Raw genomic sequence first — 25,326 nt, 5'->3', positions numbered from 1 at the left:
TTTTTTTCCCCCTCACTGAGACAGAGGGCTTAGGATCATTTACTGCTTCAAAAAAACCACAGCTTAAAATGACTAATTAGCATACAACTATAATTTCAGAAATCCCCTATTTGATGGTGTGCATCACATGTGTTTCAGAATTTCTAAGCTCTCATAGGTTAACTGGCACATAAAACTAGGCCTTTGCACTGGTTATCTTCAAAAAGCATTTGTCTATTCTTCACAAGTGATCATCTTTACCTTTCTCTTCAAAAACCCTTTTTGAAAAATCTAATCACAGCTATTAAAATAACTGAACTGGACTAAACATAACCAAAATTTAGAACATTGAAATGTCCAGGGTTATATCAGTCAATAATGAGAGAGAGGTAAAAAGATTAGATCAGGTCTTCAGTTTCCATACTAATTGCTTGCAAAAGACTGCCCTCAGTAGGATGAGGGATTACTGAATCATAAGTATTCAGTACCTTCCACTGGAAGGGAAAAAAATCCAAATGTTTAAATAAAAAGAAAGGATAGAAAAAGTGATGGCAACAATGGTTTTCTCAACTCACAAGAAAGAAGGTGATGATTGCTTCAATCAAGCAATCAATGTTTATTAAACAACTAACACATACTTGACACTGTCCTAGGCACCATGGGACATACAGAAGTAAAACAAGAAACAGTCCACGAATTTCAAGAGAATAAGCAAACAGACTCAACTAATACATACCACCTAAGAGCCAGCTACATAAGATAATTTATAACAACCTCAACTACAAATGCTATAGTGTTCTATAGATTCTTTTCACAAAGATTTTGTATCCTGAGGCTTTTTAAAGCTGGGAGAACAACTTGAGTAGTTTTAGTCTGAAAATATTCTAAGCATCTGTGAACCTCTATTTTCTGGCAATATGACTGGCTGCATAGCCTAAAAATCTTACTAACAGAGAAAACCCAGAAATGGTGTATAAAATACTTTTTTTTTTTTTTTTAAATTCAGAGCTGGGCTTGCAATAAATTAAAGGTAACTCTCAGGATCCCAAGATGAAGGAGAATTTTTAACCAGAGTGACAAATGGAAGCTGACTCCAATTTTGAGAACTTGCCATTTATGATAACCAAGAGCTTCATAAGGATAGGAACAATGCCTTAGGTCTTCACACAGAGTGGGGAGTTAGAAATGAGACTCCCCATGTAAAGTTGGGCCCTTCAAAGGGCTAGAAAGTCAATAAAATGGGGACTAAGAAAAAAATTCTTCCACTGGCAAATAGAGATGAGGCCTGAGTTCTGGGTAAAGTCTTCTGAGAATCTGTAAATTTAGATTTTCTTTATTTGAATTTGGGGATCAAATTTATACTTCCTTTCAAATTTGGGGAATCCCACACCAAGAAGATAAATTGTTCCCAGGTAGATTAGCGGTTCAGGACACTCAGCCAAAGCAATGGAAATCCTCTTGTGAAAGACCGACTTGCCTTTAACCCAGGTCCTCAAAGATCCCCACAAATAAGATTCTGCTGGACTTGGCTCACAATGGAAAATTGCAAAACACACAAAGAAATAAAGTTATTTAGATGTAGTGAAACTTGATCCACAGAAGCTTTACTAATCAGGAAAGATGAGGAGGAGGAGATAGAAAAACATGGATAAATTGCCAAAGTGGGAAAATCACGTAGTCTTGGTGGTGAGGAGAGCAAGCAAAGCAGCCAAGGTAAGAAGAGATGTCTGCCTGGTTGTTTAGCTCTCATGGAAGATTTTGAATTTTAAAAGATGTCAGTCCTGGTTCCTCTGGTGGTCGTCTAGTGCATAAGAATTTGCCTGCCAATGCAGAGGACATAGTTCAATCCCTGCTCCAGGAAGATTCCATGAACCACACTTATTGGGCAACTAAACCCATGAACCATAGTTATTGACCTGAGCCTGTACTCCTCAACAAGAGAAGCTAAAGCAATGTGAAGCCAACACACGACAACTAGAGAACAGCCCCCACTCTCCACAACCAGAGAAAGCCCTCAGGCAGCAAGGAAGACCCAGTGCAGCCAATAAAAGAAAAAATGTTACTCCATCCAACTCAGACCAACAGCCATGTATAAAAATGGCCTAGTTCACTCAACCAACTGAAATGTTCATTTCAAAGAAACAACTGATAATTTGGCTTGTAGATTAAAAAAAAAAAACAACAAAAACCTTTTTTTTGGAAAAAAAAAAAATCCTCTAGTTGCATTTAAAACAGCCCACTTGGCTTGACTAGTTGTCTTACTTCCTGGGTTTGTAATTCACTGTGTTGGTGGCTGGTTGTATCAGAAGGGAAACAAACGACAGGGCAGCACTGTGACGAGGGAATAAGGAGCCAGTAATAAGGGCTAGTTAAGGGTGCCTTCCGGAGGTTGCAGCTCTCAACTTTAATAATCTTCAGATTTTTGCCCCTAAGCATCCAACTGTCTCAGGTCCAAGGCTTATGACCATTAACTGTGTTTGTGCCCTTCAGATTGCTTCTGTTACTTCTATGAACATGTGAAAGAAAGAAAAAATGATAACACCTAATCTTAGTGCTATGCACAGAATAAACACAAGGTACACTTTAAATTTAACTGTCATCATAAACTACTATCTCTTCGGGCCTAAAGAAAAGTTAGGCCCTTTAATATACAGACCCGAAGAAGAAGGTACACAAGGCATGATCAGGCAAGACAGCTGAGAGCCTTCCAGGTACAAAGCCCCCAGCTGGAATCTTGTCCTGCTGTGATTAGTATGAACAGCACATTCCATGAAGCTTTGCTAAATTCAAAAGGTCTTTTCTAGAATATGGCAAACTATTTATTCTACACAGGATAAATTTACTGAACACCCCACCAAAAAGTCAATGCACGCCCCATAGTTAAACTCAGGGTAGGTGAAGAAACCTCTGTAAAACACTGCTTCAGGCTAGGCAGATGTCAGAGTGGGTTTCAGCCTTCTCCAGGGGAATTTCGGCTTCTCATGTGGTGTTCAGTGGAACTAAAACTTTGAAAAACATCCTGTGGTATCATATTTTTCCATAAAGTCCTTTCTTTCACATATTTTACTCACAATAGGAAACTTTTCAAATAGACTCTCAGTTTCACTTAGTCACTTACTTCAAGTTCAGTGAGGAAAGAATATTTTTAAGTCACAGGTATCATAGTAGCTATATATGTCTTCAGATTTCAAATCCTTTGTCAAGGCTCAAACTTTATAGGGAGAAGAATTCAGTTGCTTTAAGGACTATTATGCCAGCGGGCCTAAAGGTTGCCTGACAGAGTATATGTGGCCATGCAAAGATTCAGGCAACAATTCTCCTTGCAGGCACTGCAGGAAGAGCCATGCAAAAAGTATTAGCACCAGGAAGACCACAAACTTGAGAAAAAAATATCTTTAGAAAATCACCAATTCTGTATTTAAAATATATTGTCTGTCAAATAAAAAATGGAAGTTATCAAACAGTTCAACACGTGTTTGTACAAGTGTGTCTGCATGCTTAGCAAATATTTACTATCAACTATTTTAACAGATCAGGAAAGGAAAAAAAAAGCCTGTCAAGTCATCGCAAAGATTTAATTTTTAAAAAACTATTATTTTGGATGGTTTTTTAAAAAATCAGGTTATCTATCCTAAAGCTCAAATCAGCTGTCATCTAAGTGTGATGTCATCAGCACAATGTGGCTTTGGTTGTTTTAAGACTTGAACTGGAGTGTAGCTACACCAACAAAAGGAAGACCAAAAAGGAGGAACTTGGGAAACAGTCCTGTGAAAAGAATCCTTGTCATAAGACCACATCTATTTGTGGGCAGAACATCTGACCACAGCCCAGGAACTGTCTTTATGATTAATTCCCATCTCTACTGCTGAATCGATGATGCAGTGATCTGCATTGATTATTAAGGTGACTGAAATAACTGGATCAGACATGGCTTACCAGTGCAAATTGGCTAATTCATCAACACATACAGATATCAGGAGAATTGTTCGTGATTGTCACATATCACCAGGAAAGGAATTACCCCATACTTATCAAAACTGATAGGCCCATTTTTACTGACACCTATTTTTAAAATAAAGACATTTTACCTTAGAACAACAGACTTGGTATCCTTCACAATAGTAAAAACCTGGATTTAATCCTGATTGTTTTAGGTGAAAATAAAAAAGCTGGCATTTGGACATTTGAATTATCTCTCACAAAAATCACTGGGATGATCTACTTTTTCAGGATGATCTGCTAATTAGTTACTGCTGCTGCTGCTGCTAAGTCGCTTCAGTCGTGTCCAACTCTGTGCGACCCCATAGATGGCAGCCCACCAGGCTTCCCCGTCCCTGAGATTCTCCAGGCAAGAACTCTGGAGTAGGTTGCCATTTCCTTCTCCAATGCATGAGAGTGAAAAGTGAAAGTGAAGTCGCTCAGTCATGTCCGACTCTAGCGACCCCATGGACTGCAGCCTACCAGGCTCCTCCGTCCATGGGAGTTTCTAGGCAAAAGTACTGGAGTGGGGTGCCATTACCTTCTCCATTTGGTCAATCTAAAACAAACCAAACTCTGATTGAAATGGATATCCATGATCATTTTCCTGAGACTATAAGCCTAATGTAAAGCAAAATTAACTTGGAAAGACCCACTTGCACTTCTATCCATTTCTTCTAAAACCTTCCAGTGCTTAATATTATTCTTCAACCAGGTAAATGAGAAATGTTAATTTATATATTAAGATAAAATTGGGTACCAACATGATTATCAGAAAGCTAAGTTCTGAGCCTAAAGCAAAATTACTAAAAGGAAAAGAGACTGCAGCAACAAAGATTGAGGTATTTCATCCCATTCTGTGCTACTTTAAAGTATATGCATGTCTGTAAAAGTAGGTATCTCTTTTGTTCTGATATGTAATTTTAAAAAGAAGAAAAAAATAACTGGGGAACTATGATAATTTAAAATTTTAAAATTAATAAAAAAGCCACAAAAACGTTCTTGTTGGCTGCTGGTTAAATGTAAAGATCTAAGTTTTGAAGACAGAAGTTCCCTGGGATTCAGCCTGATCCGAGGTGATGGATGCATGGAAATTCTCCAAAGCATTCAGCACCTATTCACATGCTTCCACTTTGTGAAGTATCTCTCATTCTCCAATTATACTGCATCACATAAATCTCAAGATTTACTGTAAGGAAATACTCATATAGATAAATGAAAAAAGTTGACACAGTTATAAATTAAGAGACTCCTATGAGCATTGTTTGGGGAAAAGCTACTAATACATGTTTCATTTGTTTTTGAAAAGCAAATACAGTATAATTTAAAATTACTTTCGACAGCAGCCAACTGCCAACTATTTAGATTGGCTCAATTCAGCATATGCTGGGACTCCCCATGCCGCTCATGTCTTCAAAAAGCAGCTCCTCAGATTGGCAGTGAGGGAATATTTCCTTTGAACAAGTTTAAGTAACATGTAAGGATAAGGGGAAAAGATATAAATGCTAATAATTAAAAAGTAAATGAATAATACCCAAAGCAGAATATTTGAAAAGGCATGGTAGACTTTTACATTCCCAGAAAGTGGCAACCAGATGTGTTAAGCTTCTTTCAATATTCTCAGCTTTTGCTAACATTAACAGTGGGAAGTACACAGTTGAGGGAAAATACAAGAAAAATTCTAGTTAAAAATAAATTGGCACAATAGAAGAAAAAATTGCTCGATTATTACAGAATATTTGTTTCACTTCTCCACTTCAGGGTACACTTCTAGAGAGAGACTTAAAGAATGGAAAACTATGAGAGGAATGGACAGGAAAGGGAGTGGAGGGAGGAAATCAACATTACATTTCTTTTTAAAGATGTATTATAATTTAGAAATACTTTATCAATTATTATGACAACACTTGAGCTGTGAATGGGGACAGCAGTATAAATACACTGTTCTAAAGATAGTGGCAAAGAAACAGTCTTTAATAGCTATGTCTTAAGACCAAGAAATCATGAAATCCTATAGTTTTGCTTGTTCCTTTACCAGTAACAAGGATAAAAATAGATAGCTTTCCTAAGTATTTTTAAAACTGAATATTTTAAATTTTTATCTCATAGGTGAAAATGTTATTGATTTAGCAATGTATCTAATCCTTTAACCAAAATCTATACATAATCTGACTTAAAATAATAAAACAAATTAAGAACTGAAATGTTTAACCTTCAAAACTTCACTGAGCATGATGACTGTGTGAGATAAATTTGATTTATGAGCTTGCTGCCTGGTTATGTCACAGATACTTGCTTGGGAGATTTTGGGACAGTTTCTTCTCTAACTAGTCACCTTCCAGAGTGTTTCTGAACAACAACCATTCCTTATCAACGAAGAACCTTCACTGTTAGCTGACTTACAACTTTAATTACCTTTAAAAGTCAGCAAGACAACATATGAATGTTCACATCTTATTAAATGACTCTCTAGATATAAGGCTTTTAATCTCTTTAGAAGGAGGCTGACTTCATTGCCATGAAGAATTCTTATTCAGGTGAAGGCATGACCTGCATAAAAATTTCCCTTTGCCCTTTTGGCTACACAATAAATATCCTAAGGATGGGAGTAAGGATAAATTAAGGAAATCAAATCTAGAATGACTGAAAAGGCTTGCTGCCATAAATAATTAGAAAAAGAAACACATGGGGAGACCAATAAGTGAACCTGTGAAGGTCAGACCCAAGAAACAAGAACCTATGAAGGTCAGACCCAAGGAAAAAAAAATTCTTGAATTTCATAGAACACCATCTTAAACCGAGGCTGATTTTTCAGCATGTATTCTGGTTCAAGTCATGATGCATTCATTCATTTGTCTTTTTATTCTAGGAAAACCTTCTCACCACTTACCAAGTACCTGATACTGTCTACATAAAATAAATAAGACCCTCGAGGCACACACAAACCCATGAGTGATAAGGACACATAAAAAGATAATGAGACCTGGGAAGATTGGCGGTAAGCAGGGGCACTGGGAATTAAGTAGGCAGAGGAGGAGCATCTAACCTAGTTTATGGATGATGGGGAAAAGGTCCAAAAGACTGCTGGAGCAATTACTGAAAGATGAGTGAAATACACCAGGTAGGAGAAGAACAGAGGAAAGACTGTTTATGTGGTGCAGAAAGGTGGAGAGAAAAGGAATATATACACATTTCCATGTTGCTGGGATGTGATGTTAGCAGCCAGTGAAAACTGTTTCCTGAAAGCTTTGGAAAGCCAAGGATTGGCATTTTAACAAGGAAATAAGACCTTCAGGCTTTGTTTTAGAAAGTACTCTGGCTGCTGTGGGGAGGATGAATTGGAAGCAAAGCCCAGAATCCTGATATGAAAGGAATGAAAAGCATGCATTCCAGAGTCAGTGGAGTACTGAACTGAGTAGCTGGGGGTTGAGATGTTAGAGGCGTAGACCAGATAGTCAGGGAGCTAATGGCAGGTTTGAAGACAGCCTTAGAAAGTCTTGATAATGATCCCTGTCTTTGCTAGGATATTGGGAAGAACGCTCTTTCTTGCCAACTCAAATTCCATGAGTATTCCACTTCATGCACTCAGAGGTGCCCTGTGACTTGAATCACACTGACTTTGTTTTTGAATATGTCCCCCCAAAATCATGGAGTGGAACTCTTCCCTTTTTCACCCAGGAAGCCACACTTCTGTCTTGACGGGAAAAGGTTCCCATTTCTCCCTGGAATGAACCCAAATCTCATCTTCAGAGAGAATTTCCTCATACCTCCCATTTCCTCCCGACTGATCTTCTTAATTTTTTTTTTCCCCCCAGGGCAATTCTCCTCTCCAAACTCCCCAGTGTCATTGTCATTAAGCACCTCCATCTCATGAGAGTTGTAGCTGGGGCTACGAAGGTCGGCCTGACCTCAGGGTTGCAGTGCTCCTCCCTTCACTGCTCCTTTGAGCAAAGTTCATAACCAGATGATGGGATCATAATTGAGAAAGAGCAGCCCCTACAAATCACAAGACTTACTGATATCACTACACTCCTCAAGTTGATCTTGGTCTATAATTTCTTTGAGTACCCAGAGGAATGAAAACAACCCTGTAACATCTGAGGTTGAGCGACAAGTTACAAAACACCAAGTACTGTGCTCAATGCTTTAAACATATTACTTTACCTTCATAGTAGTTCCATGAGGTATGCACTGTCTGAGGTTTAAAAATGTTAAGTAACTTGCCCAGAGTCATGGAGTATGACTTGTAGTGCTCCTCCTTCATCTCCTATGAAAGTGAAAGTGTTAGTCACTCAGTCATGTCTGAGTCTTTGCGACCCCATGCAGTGTAGCCTGCCAGGCTCCTCTGTCATGGAATTCTCCAGGCAAGAATACTGAAGTGGGTTGCCATTCCCTTCTCCAGGGGATTTTCCTATCCCAGGGATCAAACCCCGGTCTCCCACACTGCAGGCAGATTCCTTATTGTCTGAGCTACCAGGGATGTCATCTTCTATAATAATCCTCTTTATTCTTTAAGAAAACATCTAACCCTACATATTCACTTCCCCTAGCATCCCATTCAGATTTTGGTTGTGTTAATCAAGCAATTAGTTAAGGCTAATGTAATTCAAGTTTACTTACCTTTTCACTCATCCATTTATTCAACTAACATTTAGTATACACTTTCTACTTTGGGCTGGGTGTTAAAATTCAAAGATGGATATCAACCTCTGGTATAAAGGAGCTCCAAACTTTGCCACTGTGAGTGAAGTTACCCCCACAAAAATAATGAACTCCAACTTTCAAACCTTAGCAATACATGGGGAGATTTCTATACATGAGTTTGACTGGAATCCAGATAATGGCACCTTTGCCAATGGCTCCTTTCTCCACCGTCTCAAGCATCCACCTGCCAATATTTTATCTCTTCATCACTTTTTGGCTTTACCAAAATATCCAGCAATCTGGTTGTACTGATGGCTTAATATTCAATTATGGGCTGACATCCAAAAGGTTTGACTAAATATCTGGCTTTAACTGAACACACCTAACTTTTAGGAAAATATCCAAGAGTCCAAATGTAATTCTGCTGCTGCTAAGTTGCGTCAGTTGTGTCCGACTCTTTGCGACCCCATGTACTGTAGCCCACCAGGCCCCTCCGTCCATGGGATTTTCCAGGCAAGAGTACTGGAGTGGGGTGCCACTGCCTTCTCCTAAATGTAATTCTAGAAGAGTCTAATTTCACTGGTTGTGGCTCAGCTGGTAAAGAATCCACCTGTAATGTGGGAGACCTGGGTTCAATCCTTGGGATGGAAAGATCCTCTGGGGAAGGGAAAGGCTACCTACTCCAGTATTCTGGAGTAGAGAATTCCTTGGACTGTATAGTTCATGGGGTCGCAAAGAGTCAGACATGACTGAGCGACTTTCACGTTCACTTTCATGCAACCTGTACATAAAATTTCTACAAAGAATTTATTATTTCCTCCTAGGATTTTGAAGCCCCCTATGCGTATTTATTGTAGAGTAGAAGCCCATCATCTGGGTCCCAGCTATGTTCTTTACAGAGCTATGACATTCTAAGGTCTTCAACAAATGCTATTATTATTAATGTTAATGATATGAGCAGTAATGATAGTCATGATTATCCATGCTGCCTGAGGAGAAAAAACTATGCTGAATAGCCAAGAAAGTAATTATGAGAATGTAGTTTACTTTAAATGAATTTATTCATGTTGTCATGTATTTGCTTTGCTTGTGTTTGCACACTGCAGCAGGCTATCGTCCCAAAGCCAATACTAATAATGATAAAAAAAAAAAAAAAAAAGAAAACTCAGCCTTTGACTGATCTGCAGAGAAGGTGAGGGAAATGTCTGGGAGAATCAGAAATGGGTAGTTAGCACAGAGAATATCAAAATTGCTCTTAGGCTGGGAAGGGTGCCTGGTAGAGAACAACGCAGCTTCATTCCACTTCCATCCGCACAGACACAAGGTTCAGAGAATGGCCAGATCCCCTAAGTGTCTCATATTTAGCTATTAGACTGACCACATTTTTGTAAACACCCCAAATCCTCTTTTCAAATACCTCCACAGAGCAGTGACTCTCCTATTTCAAAGGAGGCATTAGGTAGTAGGAAATTAAGAATGAAAGGAAATAGGGAAAAATAATTGCCAGAATATGCTTATATGTTTTTCTGGAATTAATAAGAATGGACAGACACTGCTAGTTACCTGTCTTCCTATCCCTTCTTTATTCATATAACACAGGCAGATTGTAGGAGAGAAGAGGACAAAAATACACTCAGTTAAAACACTCTAGAAGGCCTCCTTTCCCTAGAGATGGCTACACTGACATAGATATGGCCAGTGACATATAAGAAAACTTCTGTTCGGGATTTCTGAGAGAGTTTTTGCTTTACCAATACAGGCACCTCTCTTTTCTTCTTCTATTTTCTTCTTCACTGGAATGCATAGATAAGGCTGAAGATGTAGTCACCTTCCCGTGACCATGAAAATGAAAGCAACCTGCCAGTGCTGGGGGAGCAGAAAGACAGGGCACGAGCTATTGATGACATCTGACTTCTTGCTAAGGGAGAAAAATAAATTCCTTTTTGTTAAGCTGATGTTATTGAGATGCAGAGGATTAAAACAAAGAAAACAGAAAAACAAAACACATTTGTGTGTCCACAGTGAACCTGCCTTCAGCATCTCTGTCGTGTGTGGTTCAAATAATCTTTAGGAATATTTAAATTGTGCTCATTGAAGATTTTTTTGAGGGGTGGGGTGGGGGAGAGTGTCATTGTCCTGATCTCTATCTTCTACTCAGGATAGAAAAGCCACCTGTGGCCACATGAATAATAGAATGTGCTTTTGTTGAGAAACTAAACCTACATGCAGATTTTGGCTTGCCCAAACCCAGGAACAGTGGGTCAAATTAGACTGGGCAGGGAGGCAGAGACGGATGGAGTGAGCATCCTTCTTCATATATGAGGTGCCTGGGACACTGTCACTGTCCCTCGGGGAATAATCAGTCACTCATTAATGTGAGCAAGGCTGTGTCCCTCATCCCCCTCTGGTAGCTGAGCAGGAGTTGAGCAAGGGCAACTGCGTCATCTGAAAGGGCCAGGGGGTGATGCTGTAAGTACCCTTCTGGGTGCACCCTGCTGAAGAATTTCCTACAAAACAGTCCCTGACTCCTGTCACCCAAAGCATCCTTAATAAAAACAACAGGGCCAGGAAGCCTGAAAAGAGTGGCTATATAGGCTCCAATGATGGCACCTGAAATGGATGAGGCTCCTGTACCTACCTGCCTCTAAGAACAGCACATGGAAAAACCTCAATCTGCAATCCAAAGGCAGTCTCCTTTGATAGGTCAGCACCAATGGACAGAGGAAGAATGTGATGGGGAATGTGGTTCATTTGGAACAAACTGTCACTGCAATTTAAACACAATCCGTGCACACGCCTGCCTCCTAGCAGCAAGATGTGACACTAAAAGTATTCTAAAGAAAGACCTTGCAACCTATCAGATGCTGAAGAGCCTGCTGTAATTTTGAGCAGCCTGTGATGTTAGGAACACACAGGCACACAGACTGTCAGAGGACTGAAATTATGCTACAGACTGGAGCACTGTTGAATTCTGGGGGTGCCCACTCAAATGCCCACAGGGTAGACGCCCACCCTGAAGCTGCTAGTCATTTTCTTAAAATATGTGGTCCTTTTAATCTGTCTTTTCTGTCTCACTTTTATTAGGCTCTTAAGTACACACAGGAATGTTTTCCCACTCCATGAATAGCGGTGCAAGTAAGAGGACAAACGGTAAGTACTATGTGACCTCAGCAACGGGGAGGAATAAAGGACTGGTGGAGACGGGAGCAACCTGGATGGTTCTCACCCCAGCTAAAGGTGACAGGCCCTACTCGGTTCCTGTTGATTGCTACCATGTCGACCCAGAATGGTGAGATACTCAAGTTCTTTTAAGGAAAGTCAGCAATTTTTAAGGAAATCTCCACATTTTTCAACAGATTTTGGGTCAGACAAAGCATGTCTGTGTGTTGAATCCAGCACATGGACTGCCAACTGGAGATTTCATATTTTTAAAATCCAAATATGTTAATAATTGCAATGAATGCCTATGAGAGAAAACGTTTTTCATCTCAATTTTTGTTTCCTCCTTTCCTGGTTCCTTGCCCATCTCTAAGGTACTACTCTTTCTTTTATCCTTTCCTCCTCAACTAGGCTTCAATTATCAGTAGGATTGAATATTACATGTCCTTGGATTACTTGTATCTAAAAATATAAATGCAATTAAAAAACAAACAACAACAATAAAAACAGTTCAACAGAACCAAGGAAAGATTCTATAGGCAGAATTTTAGAGAAGTTTGGATGACATGCTCACTAGAGTGTCTCATATTACGCAACAGATCTTTAGCAAATCCTGTTGGTGTTCTATCATGTGAGAGTCATACATTCCTGTTTTCATATCCAAATACAGCCACACACATTTATACACACCTGTAAAAACTGTGATTGTCCAAAAAACAACATAAAAGATAAACTGACACCCCTAGAAGAGGCAGATAAGACTCAGTGAATATCAACTAGTTGACATATTTTATGTTTGTTTCCTGGGTTGAGTTTCAGTTCAGTTTGAATCCAGAGGAAATGTTATGATGGAAAATTCCACAACTGGCCCACAACTTACATTCCAACTTGGATCCAAGAACCAATTTCAGCAAATCAAATAGGAAATCTAATATGGAATTTTTTGGCTCTATCTTCACACAAAAATAATAATAATAAAATTTTATGGTAACGTGTTTCTTTTAGAGTTTGCAAAGTACTTTCACATCCATAATATCATTTGATCCACCAGACTAGTAGAAGTGCACAAAATAGTTTGCGAATATGAACAAATCCCTTAGCACGAAATATGGACAGAGGCATGATTTTTAAAATTACCTAGTAAAAATTTGTCAGATAGCAATGCACATTACAGAAATTAGCACAGTCCCCTTGGGAATTAAGTATGTAATATAGGAAGCATATTGACAAGCAGAGTATGGTAGTTTTCGAAATAGATCCACAAATTCTTTGATACTTCTCATTTCAAGAGATGGAGCTTAACTCCTGTCCTTGAGTTAGGATTTGACTTAGTCACTTCTAATAAATAGAATATTGCAGAAAGGATCACATGTCACTTCTAAGACTGTGCTATTAAAACAAACAAACATACAACCTCCAGCATTTGTCTTAGGTGTTCTCTTTCTGGTTTGGATCACTCTCTGGGGAAGCCAGATGCTGTATCATGAGGACCATCATGTACCCTATGAAGAGGACCATGTGGTGAGGAACTGGGGCTGCTAGCCCACAGAGAGTAAGAAGCCAAAGGCTGCTGACAACCCAGGGAATGATCTAGGAAACAAATCTTTGACCCTCTAAAAGACTGTATTCCTAGCCAACAGCTGAACTACAACTTTATGATCAATCCTAGGCCAGAGTCAACCAGAAAAGTCACTCTCACACTTCTAATCTATATATCACAATAAATGTTAGTGTTTAGTATGGTAAGATCTGGGTATTTTGTTATATAACAATAGATAACATGGAGTAATAATTGAAGGGAACTCATCTAGAAAAGATAAACTGGTACACTTACTTTATACAGCTAAGCAGGATAAATTCTAAATGGATTGAAGATTTAAATGTAAAATATGACATGTTCTAAGTTATTACCAAAAATCATGAGCTGATTCCTTTAAACAGGGTTTCTCCACTCAGCACTAATAATATTCCAGGCTGGATAATTTCTTATTGTAGGATTATTTCTTGGGCATTGTAGGATCTATAACAGCATCTTTGGCCTCTACCCTCCAGATACCTGTCAACCCTGTCTTCCCATTTGTGACAATCAAAAATGTCTTTAGACACTAGAGTCAGAGAAGGGAAAAGATTTTCCAAACATGGTAACAAATGCAATCCTATGCAAAGTCAAAAGACAAGTGACAAGCTGGGGGTAAAGTAATACTTGCAAATCATATCACAGGCAAATGACTAACAATCCAGCAGAAAAATAGGCAAGAGATCAGAAGAGATAATTCTTAGAAAAGGAAATACAAAATGTATGAAATCATTCTTAATTTCATTCAAAATAAGAGAAATTCAATCAAAACAACACTAAGATAGTTTTATGTGTAAATTGGTAAAAAATAAAAAATACAAACACAAGTTTGACAACACACTTTTGTGCCAAAGAGGGAAGATGAGAAACAGACTGTCCTACAAAGCTGGTGGGAACACTAGATGGTTCAACTCCTATGGAGTACACTTCAGTACTATATTCCAAAATTACAAACATATCTATCCTTTGAGGCACTCGTTCTATTCCTAGGAGTTTCACTTATGGATATGCCTATTCTCACCTTCTCCTGAGGAAAGAATGTATCTGGCATATGGCCGCCCAGTTTCATGCTGCATTTCCCATCCTCCTTTGCAGCTAGCGGTGGCTGTGTCTTTAAGTCTTGGTCAGTGGAGCATGATGGGACAACATTCGCCACTTCTTGGACTGGGTCCTCACAGGTTGGACATGTACTTCTCAATGACCTCACTTTTCCTTCCTGTGACCTGAAAGATGGATGTGTCCATGATCATTTCAATGATGCAGACTAAGACTTTGAGAAAAGTCGGAGGAATGAGATGGAAGGAACCTAGCTCCTTGCTATGCGCTGTTTGTGTCCCCTCAGAATCCATATGTTGAAATCCTAACTGCCAATGTGATGGTATTATGAGGTAGGACCTTTGGGAGGTGATCAGGTCATAAGGGTGGAGCCTTCATGAATGGGGTTAGTGCCTTTATAAAAGATGCACTGGAGAGCACCATTGCCCTCTCTGCCATGTAAGAATACACGAGGCAACAGGTGTCTATGAACCAGGAAGCAGGCTTTCACCAGACATTGAATCTGCCTATGCCTGATTTGGAACTTCATAGCTTCCAGTGAGAAAGAAATCTTTGATTGTTCAAGTTACCCTGTCTATATGGCAGTTTGCTACAGCCACCCAAATGAACTTAGATACCCTTGAATGATCCCAAGAAACACACACCATCACATTGGACTCCCCATACCCTGCCCCTTAGGACTGTTACCTCAAGGAAACAACCTTAAGCCACTGTATATCAGTATTCTTTTCTTAGGGTAGCTTGGCCTTTATCCTACTATACAACTGAGCACATATGAAATGACACATGGACAAGATTATTCATTTCAACATTGTTTGCCATTATAAAAGACTGGAAACAGCCCAAATTTCCATCAATAGAGGAGTGGTTAAATAAGCTAGAGCAGCATATCTACATGATGAAGTACCATGTAGGTATTTAAAAAGTGAAGAAGCCCTTTCTATATTCACATGAGTACATCCTGAGGCCATACTATTAAGAAAAACACTGTGCAAAGCATTGCTCTCCAGTAAGATAATACATCCCTGATGTTGGGCTTGGCCATGTGACAGGCTACAGCCAGTGGAGTAATGTGATGCATGTCATGTCTGAGTCCCCTAAGGCATCATGAATTTCTTCCAGTTTGTTTGTTTCTCCCCAAACCATAGGAAGAGCATGTCTCAGGCAGCAGCTGCTCCTTTGGTCTGGATCCAGAAAAATAACTTAGTAAGCCTACCTACAATGAGCAGCAGAGCTAATTGGAGCAGAGCTTCCCATATATCAAGTGAGTAAGAAAGGAAAGTGTGCTTTGAAAGCCCTTGAGGTTTAGAACTTGTTTGTATTCACACAGAATAATATAGTAAAAATGTAAGCTATCCTTTGTGTAAAAAAGAGGATTAATAAGAATATATATCAAAAAATATTTAAAAGAATATATATCACATTTTGCACAGCAAAGGATACCATAAACAATACAAAAAGATAATCCACAGAATGAGAGAAAATATGTACAAATGATACAACCAACAAGGGATTAGTCTCCAAAATTTACAAATAGCTCATATGGCTCAATATAAAAAAAATAAACAACTCAATCAAAAAATGGGCAGAGGACCTAAATGTACATGTCTCCAAAGAAGACATACAGATGTTCAAGAGGCACATGAAAAGATACTCAATGTCACTAATTACTACAGAAATGCAAATCAAAACTACAATGAGGTATCATGTTACACCAGTCAGAATGAGTCAGTTCAGTCACTCAGTCATGTCTGACTCTTTGTGACCCCATACACTGCAGCACAACAGGCTTCCCTGTCCATCATCAACTCCTGGAGCTTACTCAAACTCATGTCCATTGCGTCGGTGACGCCATGCAACCATCTCATCCTCTGTCGGATCCTTCTCCTCCTGCCTTCAATCTTTTCCAGCATCAGGGTCTTTTCCAATGAGCCAGCTCTTCGCATCAGGTGGCCACAGTATTGGAGCTTCAGCTTCAGCATCACTCCTGCCAATGAACACCCAGGACTGATCTCCTTTAGGATGGACCAGTTGGATCTCCTTGCAGTCCAAGGGACTCTCGAGAGTCTTCTCCTACATCACAGTTCAAAAGCATCAATTCTTTGGCACTCAGCTTTCTTTATAGTCCAACTCTCACATCCATACATAGCTTTGACTAGATGGACCTTTGTTGGCAAAGTAAAGTCTCTACTTTTTCATATGCTATCTAGGTTGGTCATAGATTTTCTTCCAAGCAGCAAGTGTCTTTTAATTTGTTCCTTGGAAGAAAAGCTATGACCAACCTAGACAGCATATTAAAAAGCAGAGACGTCATCAAAAAGTCAACAAATAATAAAAGATAAAGAGGGCTTGGAAAGAAGGGAACCTCCTATGCTATTGGTAGGAATGTAAGTTGGTACAGCCACTATGGAGAACAGCATGGAGGTTCCTTAAAAAACTAAAAATTGAGCTACCATATGACCCAGTAATCCCACTCCTGGGCATATACTCAGAGAAAAACATGGTTTAAAAGGATATATGCACCCCACTGTTCACTGAAGCACTGTCTACAATGGCCAAGACATGGAAGCAACCTAAATGCCCATTAACAGATGAATGGATAAAGACAATATGGTACATATATACAGTGGAATATTACTCAGCCATTAGAAAGAACAAAATAATGCCATTTGCAGCAACATGGATGAACCTAGAGATTATCAAACTAAGTGAGTCAGCCAAAGACAAATATCATATGGTATCATTTATATGTGAAATCTTAAAAATGACACAAATGAATTTATTTGCAAAATAGGAACAGACTCACAGATTTAGAGAATGAATTTATGGTTACCAGGGGAATGGGTGGGGGAGGTATAGATTGGGATTTTAGAATTGGGAGTTTGGGAATAGCAGCCATGTATAGGCTGCTATGTTTAAAATCAATAACTAACAATGACCTACTGTTTAGCAAAGGGAACTCTTCTCAGTATTCTGTAATAACTGAAAGAATTTGAAAAAGAACAGATATCTGTATATGTGTAACCAAATCACTTCACAGTACACCTGAAACTAACACACTGTTAAACAACAAAACTCCAATAAAGACTACATTGATATTATATCTGCATTTATTTTCATAAAGAAACACTGGAAGGATAAAGAAACTAATGATGATTTTCATATCACCAGCCAGAGCTCTTATAAACATTTTGTTGTATTTACTTTTAGTCTTTTATTTAGTGTGTATTTTTAAATAAAAATGGAATAATATGACACATACTGTTTTGTAAACTTTCTTTCCCACTTAGCTTTATATGAAGGCATCTCCTCAAATACTTAGTAAACATTTTAACATGTAATTCCCAGTTTGTTTTGTTTTGGTATCCTGCAGAAAGTTCTAGCAGAGGTCTGTGCAGAGTCACTTGTGCACACAATCGATAGGGCCAGTCTTCTGATGTCTGAAGGGCAGTAATCCCAGTTGATAGAGCCTTCAGTGTGAGCGCTGCCCTACCCGGCAGGCCAGCCCCAGAGGGCCATGCGTGGTTCTAGCAGTGAGAAAAGCAGGAGAGATTCTGGTCACATGTTATACCTGATCTGTGTTCTTCCTCAGAGTTTTGATAAAGCAACAGACATGTATTCTTCCTGAAGAAGGTTTCTTTGTTTCTATGAGATCAGAAAATGTTCATCTCCAGCCAAACTGAAAGTCTCATACAGATGCAAACTAATTTGACCAGAAAATGCCTGCTTTCTCAGAGAAGACTATCTTAAGAGGGTATGCAAAGCATAGGAGGAATCCGATACTTGGTTTGACGTTTTTGTGTCATCCAGCAAGGCCTGAGGTTTTCCAACCAAAGGGCAAGGCTTCTGGCACCTGTGACAGCATGGCAACACCACACTGCCAGGCCTCTGTCCCAACAGCATCACACCAAATAGTATTTGTTCATTTGCTTCACTGCTACAGCACAAGTCCCTTTTAACTTAGCACATATCACCTTTGCACCTACAGTGGAAAAAATGACATTCCAATAGCATGAATGTGTATGTTTGAAATAATATAAACTAAAATCCACATGTAACATTCAATTGCGGGCATGTAGCACCCGCGTACCGATGGAAGGAATTACTGTCAGGGTGTGTTTCTTATTCCTCTAAAGATCCAGGGAGTCGACTCAACTGGCCTGGAGGAGAGGGGTCCCTGCAGACTTTCCAGTGCTTTAGAAGCCCCAAGGCAGAATTTTCAATGCCAGAAGGTGATTTCTGGGGCTATATTAGCCCATAAGCATGCCCATGAGGACTAATGGGAACACTGTAAGATGAAAAAAAAATATTAAAAAAGACAAGGTGAAGATGAAACAGATTCAGACTTCTCTGTCAGGTCTAAATAATTTAAAAGCACAAAGCACAGGCTTCTAGGTTGGGTTAAGCACATCCAGCTGTGAATCAGAAGACCTATGTTTTATGAGTTTAACATTTTGGAAAGTAACAAAGAAGGAGGGGTTGAGAATTATTCAAGAATCCAGCAAGTGAATGTTAGGTTCTTGCTCTTTATTGACACGGGAGGCAATGATTAGGAGGATGGCTGAAAAAGCTAGAAATAGCTACTCAACTAAGCAAAGAAGGAAAAGAATAAAATGGGTCTTTTCTAAAGAGTCCTATGCCACATTATAAGATATGGTACAGTGAATTTAGCCTAAGATGCATGTCTTAAATGTGATGGTATAGCAACATATAGTGTGTCACTGTGGACACACTATCTCTATGAATATGACACTAGTGAGAACTGTGTAAGTGGATTTTGTAGGGCCAACAACACCAGATTTAGCTTTTGTCTTCATCTCTTAAGAGTATTTTGCTGCTGCTGCTGCTGCTGTTAAGTCGCTTCAGTCCTGTCCGACTCTGTGCGACCCCACAGATGGCAGCCCACTAGGAGATAGGAAATCTAAGTTGGGATAATGTTATGCGGTAGAAGTAATAAGGAGCCAGATTGCCACCATTCTTGCCATCACTTAAGTGAAGCCAGATGCCCTAGGTTGGAGAAAGGAAGTTAGGAAGCAGTAAAGCAGGAGGCTTTGACTATGCCAAAGCCTCTGACTGTGTGGATCACAAAAAACTGTGGGAAATTCTGAAAGAGATGGGAATACCAGACCACCTGACCTGCCTCTTGAGAAACCTGTATGCAGGTCAGGAAGCAACAGTTAGAACTGGACATGGAACAATAGACTGGTTTCAAATAGGAAAAGGAGTATGTCAAGGCTGTATATTGTCACCCTGCTTATTTAACTTATATGCAGAATACATCATGAGAAATGCTGGGCTGGATGAAGCACAGGCTGGAATCCATATTGCCAGGAGAAATATCAATAACCTCAGATATGCAGATGACACCACCTTATGGCAGAAAGTGAAGCAGAACTAAAGAGCCCCTTGATGAAAGTGAAAGAAGAGAGTGAAAAAGTTAGCTTAAAGCTCAACATTTAGAAAACTAAGATCATGGCATCCAGTCCCATCACTTCATGGCAAATAGGTGGGGAAACAGTGGAAACAGTGGCTGACTTTATTTTCTTGGGCTCCAAAATCACTGCAGATGGTGACTGCCTCCATGAAATTAAAAGACGCTTACTCCTTGGAAGAAAAGCTATGACCAACCTAGACAGCATATTAAAAAGCAGAGATATTACTTTGCCAACAAAGGTCCATCTAGTCAAAGCTATGATTTTTCCAGTAGTCATGTATGGATGTGAGAGTTGGGCTATAAAGAAAGCTGAGCACCAAAGAATTGATGCTTTTGAACTGTGGTGTTGGAGAAGACTCTTGAGAGTCACTTGGACTGCAAGGAGATCCAACCAGTCCATCCTAAAGGAGATCAGTCCTGCGTGTTCATTGGAAGGACTGATGTTGAAGCTGAAACTCCAATACTGTGGCCACCTGATGAGAAGAGCTGACTCATTTGAAAAGACCCTGATCGCGAAGGCCCGCGGCGGGTGTTGACGCGATGTGATTTCTGCCCAGTGCTCTGAATGTCAAAGTGAAGACATTCAATGAAGCGTGGGTAAACGACGGGAGTAACTATGACTCTCTTAAGGCAGCCAAATGCCTCGTCATCTAATTAGTGATGCGCATGAATGGATGAACGAGATTCCCACTGTCCCTACCTACTATCCAGCGAAACCACAGCCAAGGGAACGGGCTTGGCGGAATCAGCGGGGAAAGAAGACCCTGTTGAGCTTGACTCTAGTCTGGCACGGTGAAGAGACGTGAGAGGTGTAGAATAAGTGGGAGGCCCCTGGCGCACCCCCACCGCTTTCCCGCGAGGGGGCGGGGTGGGGTCCACCGGCCTTGCATTACTAGAACTAATCAATGATTATAGTAAAGTTGCAGAATATAAAATCAACACACAGAAATCCCTTGCATTCCTATACATTAATAATGAGAAAACAGAAAGAGAAATTAAGGAAACAATTCCATTCACCACTGCAACGGAAAGAATAAAATACTTAGAAATATATCTACCTAAAGAAACTAAAGACCTGTATATAGAAAACTATAAAACACTGGTGAAAGAAATCAAAGAGGACACTAATAGATGGAGAAATATACCATGTTCATGGATTGGAAGAATCAATATAGTGAAAATGAGTATACTACCCAAAGCAATTTATAGATTCAATGCAATCCCTATCAAGCTACCAACAGTATTCTTCACAGAGCTAGAACAAATAATTTCACAATTTGTATGGAAATACAAAAAACCTAGATAGCCAAAGCTATCTTGAGAAAGAAGAATGAAACTGGAGGAATCAACCTACCTGACTTCAGGCTCTACTACAAAGCCACAGTCATCAAGACAGTATGGTACTGGCACAAAGACAGAAATATAGATCAATGGAACAAAATAGAAAGCCCAGAGATAAATCCACACACATATGGACACCTTATCTTTGACAAAGGAGGCAAGAATATACAATGGATTAAAGACAATCTCTTTAACAAGTGGTGCTGGGGAAACTGGCCAACCACTTGTAAAAGAATGAAACTAGAACACTTTCTAACACCATACACAAAAATAAACTCAAAATGGATTAAAGATCTAAACTTAAGACCAGAAACTATAAAACTCCTAGAGGAGAACATAGGCAAAACACTCTCCGACATACATCACAGCAGGATCCTCTATGACCCACCTCCCAGAATATTGGAAATAAAAGCGAAAATAAACAAATGTGACCTAATTAAACTTAAAAGCTTCTGCACAACAAAGGAAACTATTAGCAAGGTGAAAAGGCAGCCTTCAGAATGGGAGAAAATAATAGCAAATGAAGCAACTGACAAACAACTTATCTCAAAAAAATACAAGCAACTCCTACAGCTCAACTCCAGAAAAATAAATGACCCAATCAAAAAATGGGCCAAAGAACTAAATAGACATTTCTCTAAAGAAGACATACAGATGGCTAACAAACACATGAAAAGATGCTCAACATCACTCATTATCAAAGAAATGCAAATCAAAACCACTATGAGGTACCATTTCACGCCAGTCAGAATGGCTGCGATCCAAAAGTCTACAAACAATAAATGCTGGAGAGGGTGTGGAGAAAAGGGAACCCTCTTACACTGTTGCTGGGAATGCAAACTAGTATAGCCCCTAGGGAGAACAGAGAGATTCCTTAAAAAACTAGAAATAAAACTACCTTATGATCCAGCAATCCCACTGCTGGGCATACACACTGAGGAAACCAGAAGGGAAAGAGACACATGTACCCCAATGTTCATCGCAGCACTGTTTATAATAGCCAGGACATGGAAGCAACCTAGATGTCCATCAGCAGATGAATGGATAAGAAAGCAGTGGTACATATACACAATGGAGTATTACTCAGCCATTAAAAAGAATACATTTGAATCAGTTCTAATGAGGTGGGTGAAACTGGAGCCTATTATACAGAGTGAAGTAAGCCAGAAAGAAAAACACTAATACAGTACACTAATGCATATATATGGAATTTAGAAAGATGGTAACAATAACCCTGTGTACGAGACAGCAAAAGAGACACTGATGTATAGAACAGTCTTATGGACTCTGTGGGAGAGGGAGAGGGTGGGAAGATTTGGGAGAATGGCATTGAAACATGTATAATATCATGTACGAAACGAGTTGCCAGTCCAGGTTCGATGCACAATACTGGATGCCTGGGGCTGGTGCACTGGGACGACCCAGAGGGATGGTATGGGGAGGGAGGAGGGAGGAGGGTTCAGGATGGGGAACACATGTATACCTGTGGTGGATTCATTTTGATATTTGGCAAAACTAACACAATATTGTAAAGTTTAAAAATAAAATAAAATTAAAAAAAAAAAAAAAAGAAAAGACCCTGATACTGGGAAAGATTGAAGGCTGGAGGAGAAGAGGCCAACAGAGGGTGAGATGGTTGGATGGATGTGAGTTTTGGAAAATTCTGGGAGTTGGTGATGGACCTGGAGGCCTGGCGTGCTGCAGTTCATGGAGTTGCAAAGAGTTGGACACGACTGAACGACTGAACTGAACTGAACTGAACTGAAAACAGGAGGAGTAGGAACAGCCTAAACCCAAGCTGAGATTCCTGCCTTTTATGAGGATGATGGTGAGGGGGGGAAGTGTTAGAGGATGAAAGGAATGATGCTAATAACAAGCACCAGGAAAATACAAGGCTTTCCCAGGTCCCACCCAGTAGTTCTAGGATCACATGTGCAGGACTGCAGGCAATTGAGGTTCCCTTTTGGCACTTTTAGGACTGTTCCACTGAAAGTGGGGAAGCTGTGAAATGTGCTCCCAGATTGGGCCAGTCCAATTTAGAATGTCAGTCTTTATATGCTCCTTGTCCAACACCGTGTCTGAATGATTCCCTGCATGCCTTGGCCAGCATTGGCAGTTTTATATCAACATATTTTATAGCTGGCAGTCTTGGGAGTACTTGGGCAAGTTGGTACTTGTAGTATGGAATTTTTCTGTCAAGTGATTATGTCCTTGACAACCTTCTAAAGCTCATGTATGGAGACAACGCTATCCTGCAAAAGTTCTGTATTTATGAGGCCAGGACAGCCTCTGGCTAAGAGTAGTACTGACTCCATGATAAAGCCACAGAAGGAGAACTTATTTCCCTCCACAACATATCTCCTAAAGCTATTTGGAGTTATTGGCTGGTGTGGAGGTTGTCATAGTAAACACTCTATTTGAATAAAAGGATACAATTTCTCTGCCATATGTTCTAATCAACTCAGTCAATATTTTTTCGCCAGGTAATCTTACTATTCCTCCTTATTTTCTGTGTTCACATCACATTATTACCTTATCTTTTGTTGTCTACTGATAGAGCCATATTGGGTGCGTGCACTGCCAATTATATTTTGGAGATAGAAATCTAATAATTGTACACTTGTATAGAAGCACCACCTTCTGAATTATTGTCAAACGAAGCTGAATTCATTCATGCCCCAGCCTGAGATGGGAGTGGTAAGTACTACCATTGCACAGGTGTGAGATATGGGTCAGACACCAAAGGAACTTGGGTTTCTTGCCTCCTAGGCTTGAAACCAACCAATCTGTGTTACAAAACTACTCTTGCTGCAGAGACAGCTGGTATTGATATTATTAGACAGTTTCAATGTGCTCATTTTAAAATAAGTTCCTACACTGAAGTGTTACAGGTACCGCCTATTGCCAAAGTGCGTGCATTTTTCTCAGGCTTTACTCAATCAATTACAAATTACTGACTTAAATATTTCTGATGTGAGGAGGCTCCTCTAGTCATTCAGCTTGGACTCTCCGAGGGGTCACTTGTTGTCTGTCAGCTCCTCTGTGCTGCTGCTGTGAGCATCTGCTGCATCTTTTCCTCCTGTGACATTTCCTCTTTGCCATCTCCATTCCTTTCATATAAGCAGCTGTCCAGTTTTTGCCCACTTAGCACTTGCAATCCATGAATCTCAACCACATTAACATTTTTATTTTTATAGAATTCATTGTATGTACGTATATACAGATACACACACATATATGTATATACAATTTTTATTGTGCTAAGAAATATATATCATAAAGTTTACCACCTTATCAATTTTTAAGCCCAGCAGCATTAAGTATATTCACAGTGTTTTGTGACCACCACCACTCTCCCCACTTTCCATTTCCAGAACTTTTTCATGATTTCAAACAGAAACTCCAGACCGTTAAACAGTAACTTCTCTTCCCTACTTCCCTCCCTGCAGCCCTGAGAAGTGTTCTACTTTCTGTCCAAACCACTTTTTATGTATTTACTTGATAGAAAGAAAGGGGACTTGCTCCTCACTCACGGGTGAACTGGCAGACAGGATCAGGCATCCTGGGAAAGAACAGGGCCGGCATCACTTGACCAGACTCTGTTTTCCTCCTCATGCTCCTCTCTGTAGCCAGAAATCTGAACCCCTGCTGTTATCCTGTTCGTCCCTAGACCAGGACTAGAATGTTCTACTCAAACCCATGGTTCCAAGGCTAGCTCCCTTTCCCCTGGGCCTCTCTCCACTGCCACTCAATTTTTCATTTCCACTGACAGAAGGTAAAGATGAACTAACTTATTTCCACGGCTTGGAGAGTTTACTGCAGGAAGCACATGGACCATCTAAAGTGTCTGTGGTTTGAGAACATTTACGAGCACAAAGTGAAGCGGCGCACCCTCAGGACACACACCGCTGCTGCAGCTGCTGAAGTCGTGTCCAACTCTGTGACCCACGACTGTAGCCTGCCAGGCTCCTCTGGGCATGGGGATTCTCCAGGCAAAAATACTGGAATGGGTTGCCATGCCCTCCTCCAGGGGATCTTTCCAACCCAGGGATTGAACCCAGGTCTCCTGCATTACATTCTTTACCATCTGAGCTACCAGGGAGGCACCAGGGAAGCCCTGCTAAGAGTTTCGGGAGCTGTTCAAATGAAGCAAAAACAA

At 39.9% G+C, this 25,326-nt stretch overlaps 1 protein-coding gene across 9 annotated transcripts in view; it reads right to left on the bottom strand.

The window, feature by feature from the left end:
* LOC147374282 (uncharacterized) overlaps positions 1-25,326 on the bottom strand; it is a 165,241-nt gene that overhangs the window by 67,320 nt on the left and 72,595 nt on the right. For 8 of the 9 annotated variants that reach the window (XM_086396708.1, XM_086396712.1, XM_086396716.1 and 5 more), the window contains one exon: positions 14,358-14,559. The exons of the other annotated variant lie outside the window; for it this stretch is intronic. In XM_086396708.1, coding sequence (XP_086252834.1) covers positions 14,358-14,559 — 202 coding nt within the window. The remainder of the gene's footprint in view (positions 1-14,357; positions 14,560-25,326) is intronic. 9 annotated transcript variants of the gene reach the window in all.

Source organism: Bos grunniens, chromosome 4 (assembly GCF_055505025.1).
Source record: "Bos grunniens cultivar Pamir isolate PY7600 chromosome 4, Bosgru_T2T1.0, whole genome shotgun sequence".
Lineage (NCBI taxonomy): Eukaryota > Metazoa > Chordata > Mammalia > Artiodactyla > Bovidae > Bos > Bos grunniens.
This window is presented reverse-complemented; position numbering and strand designations above follow the sequence as displayed.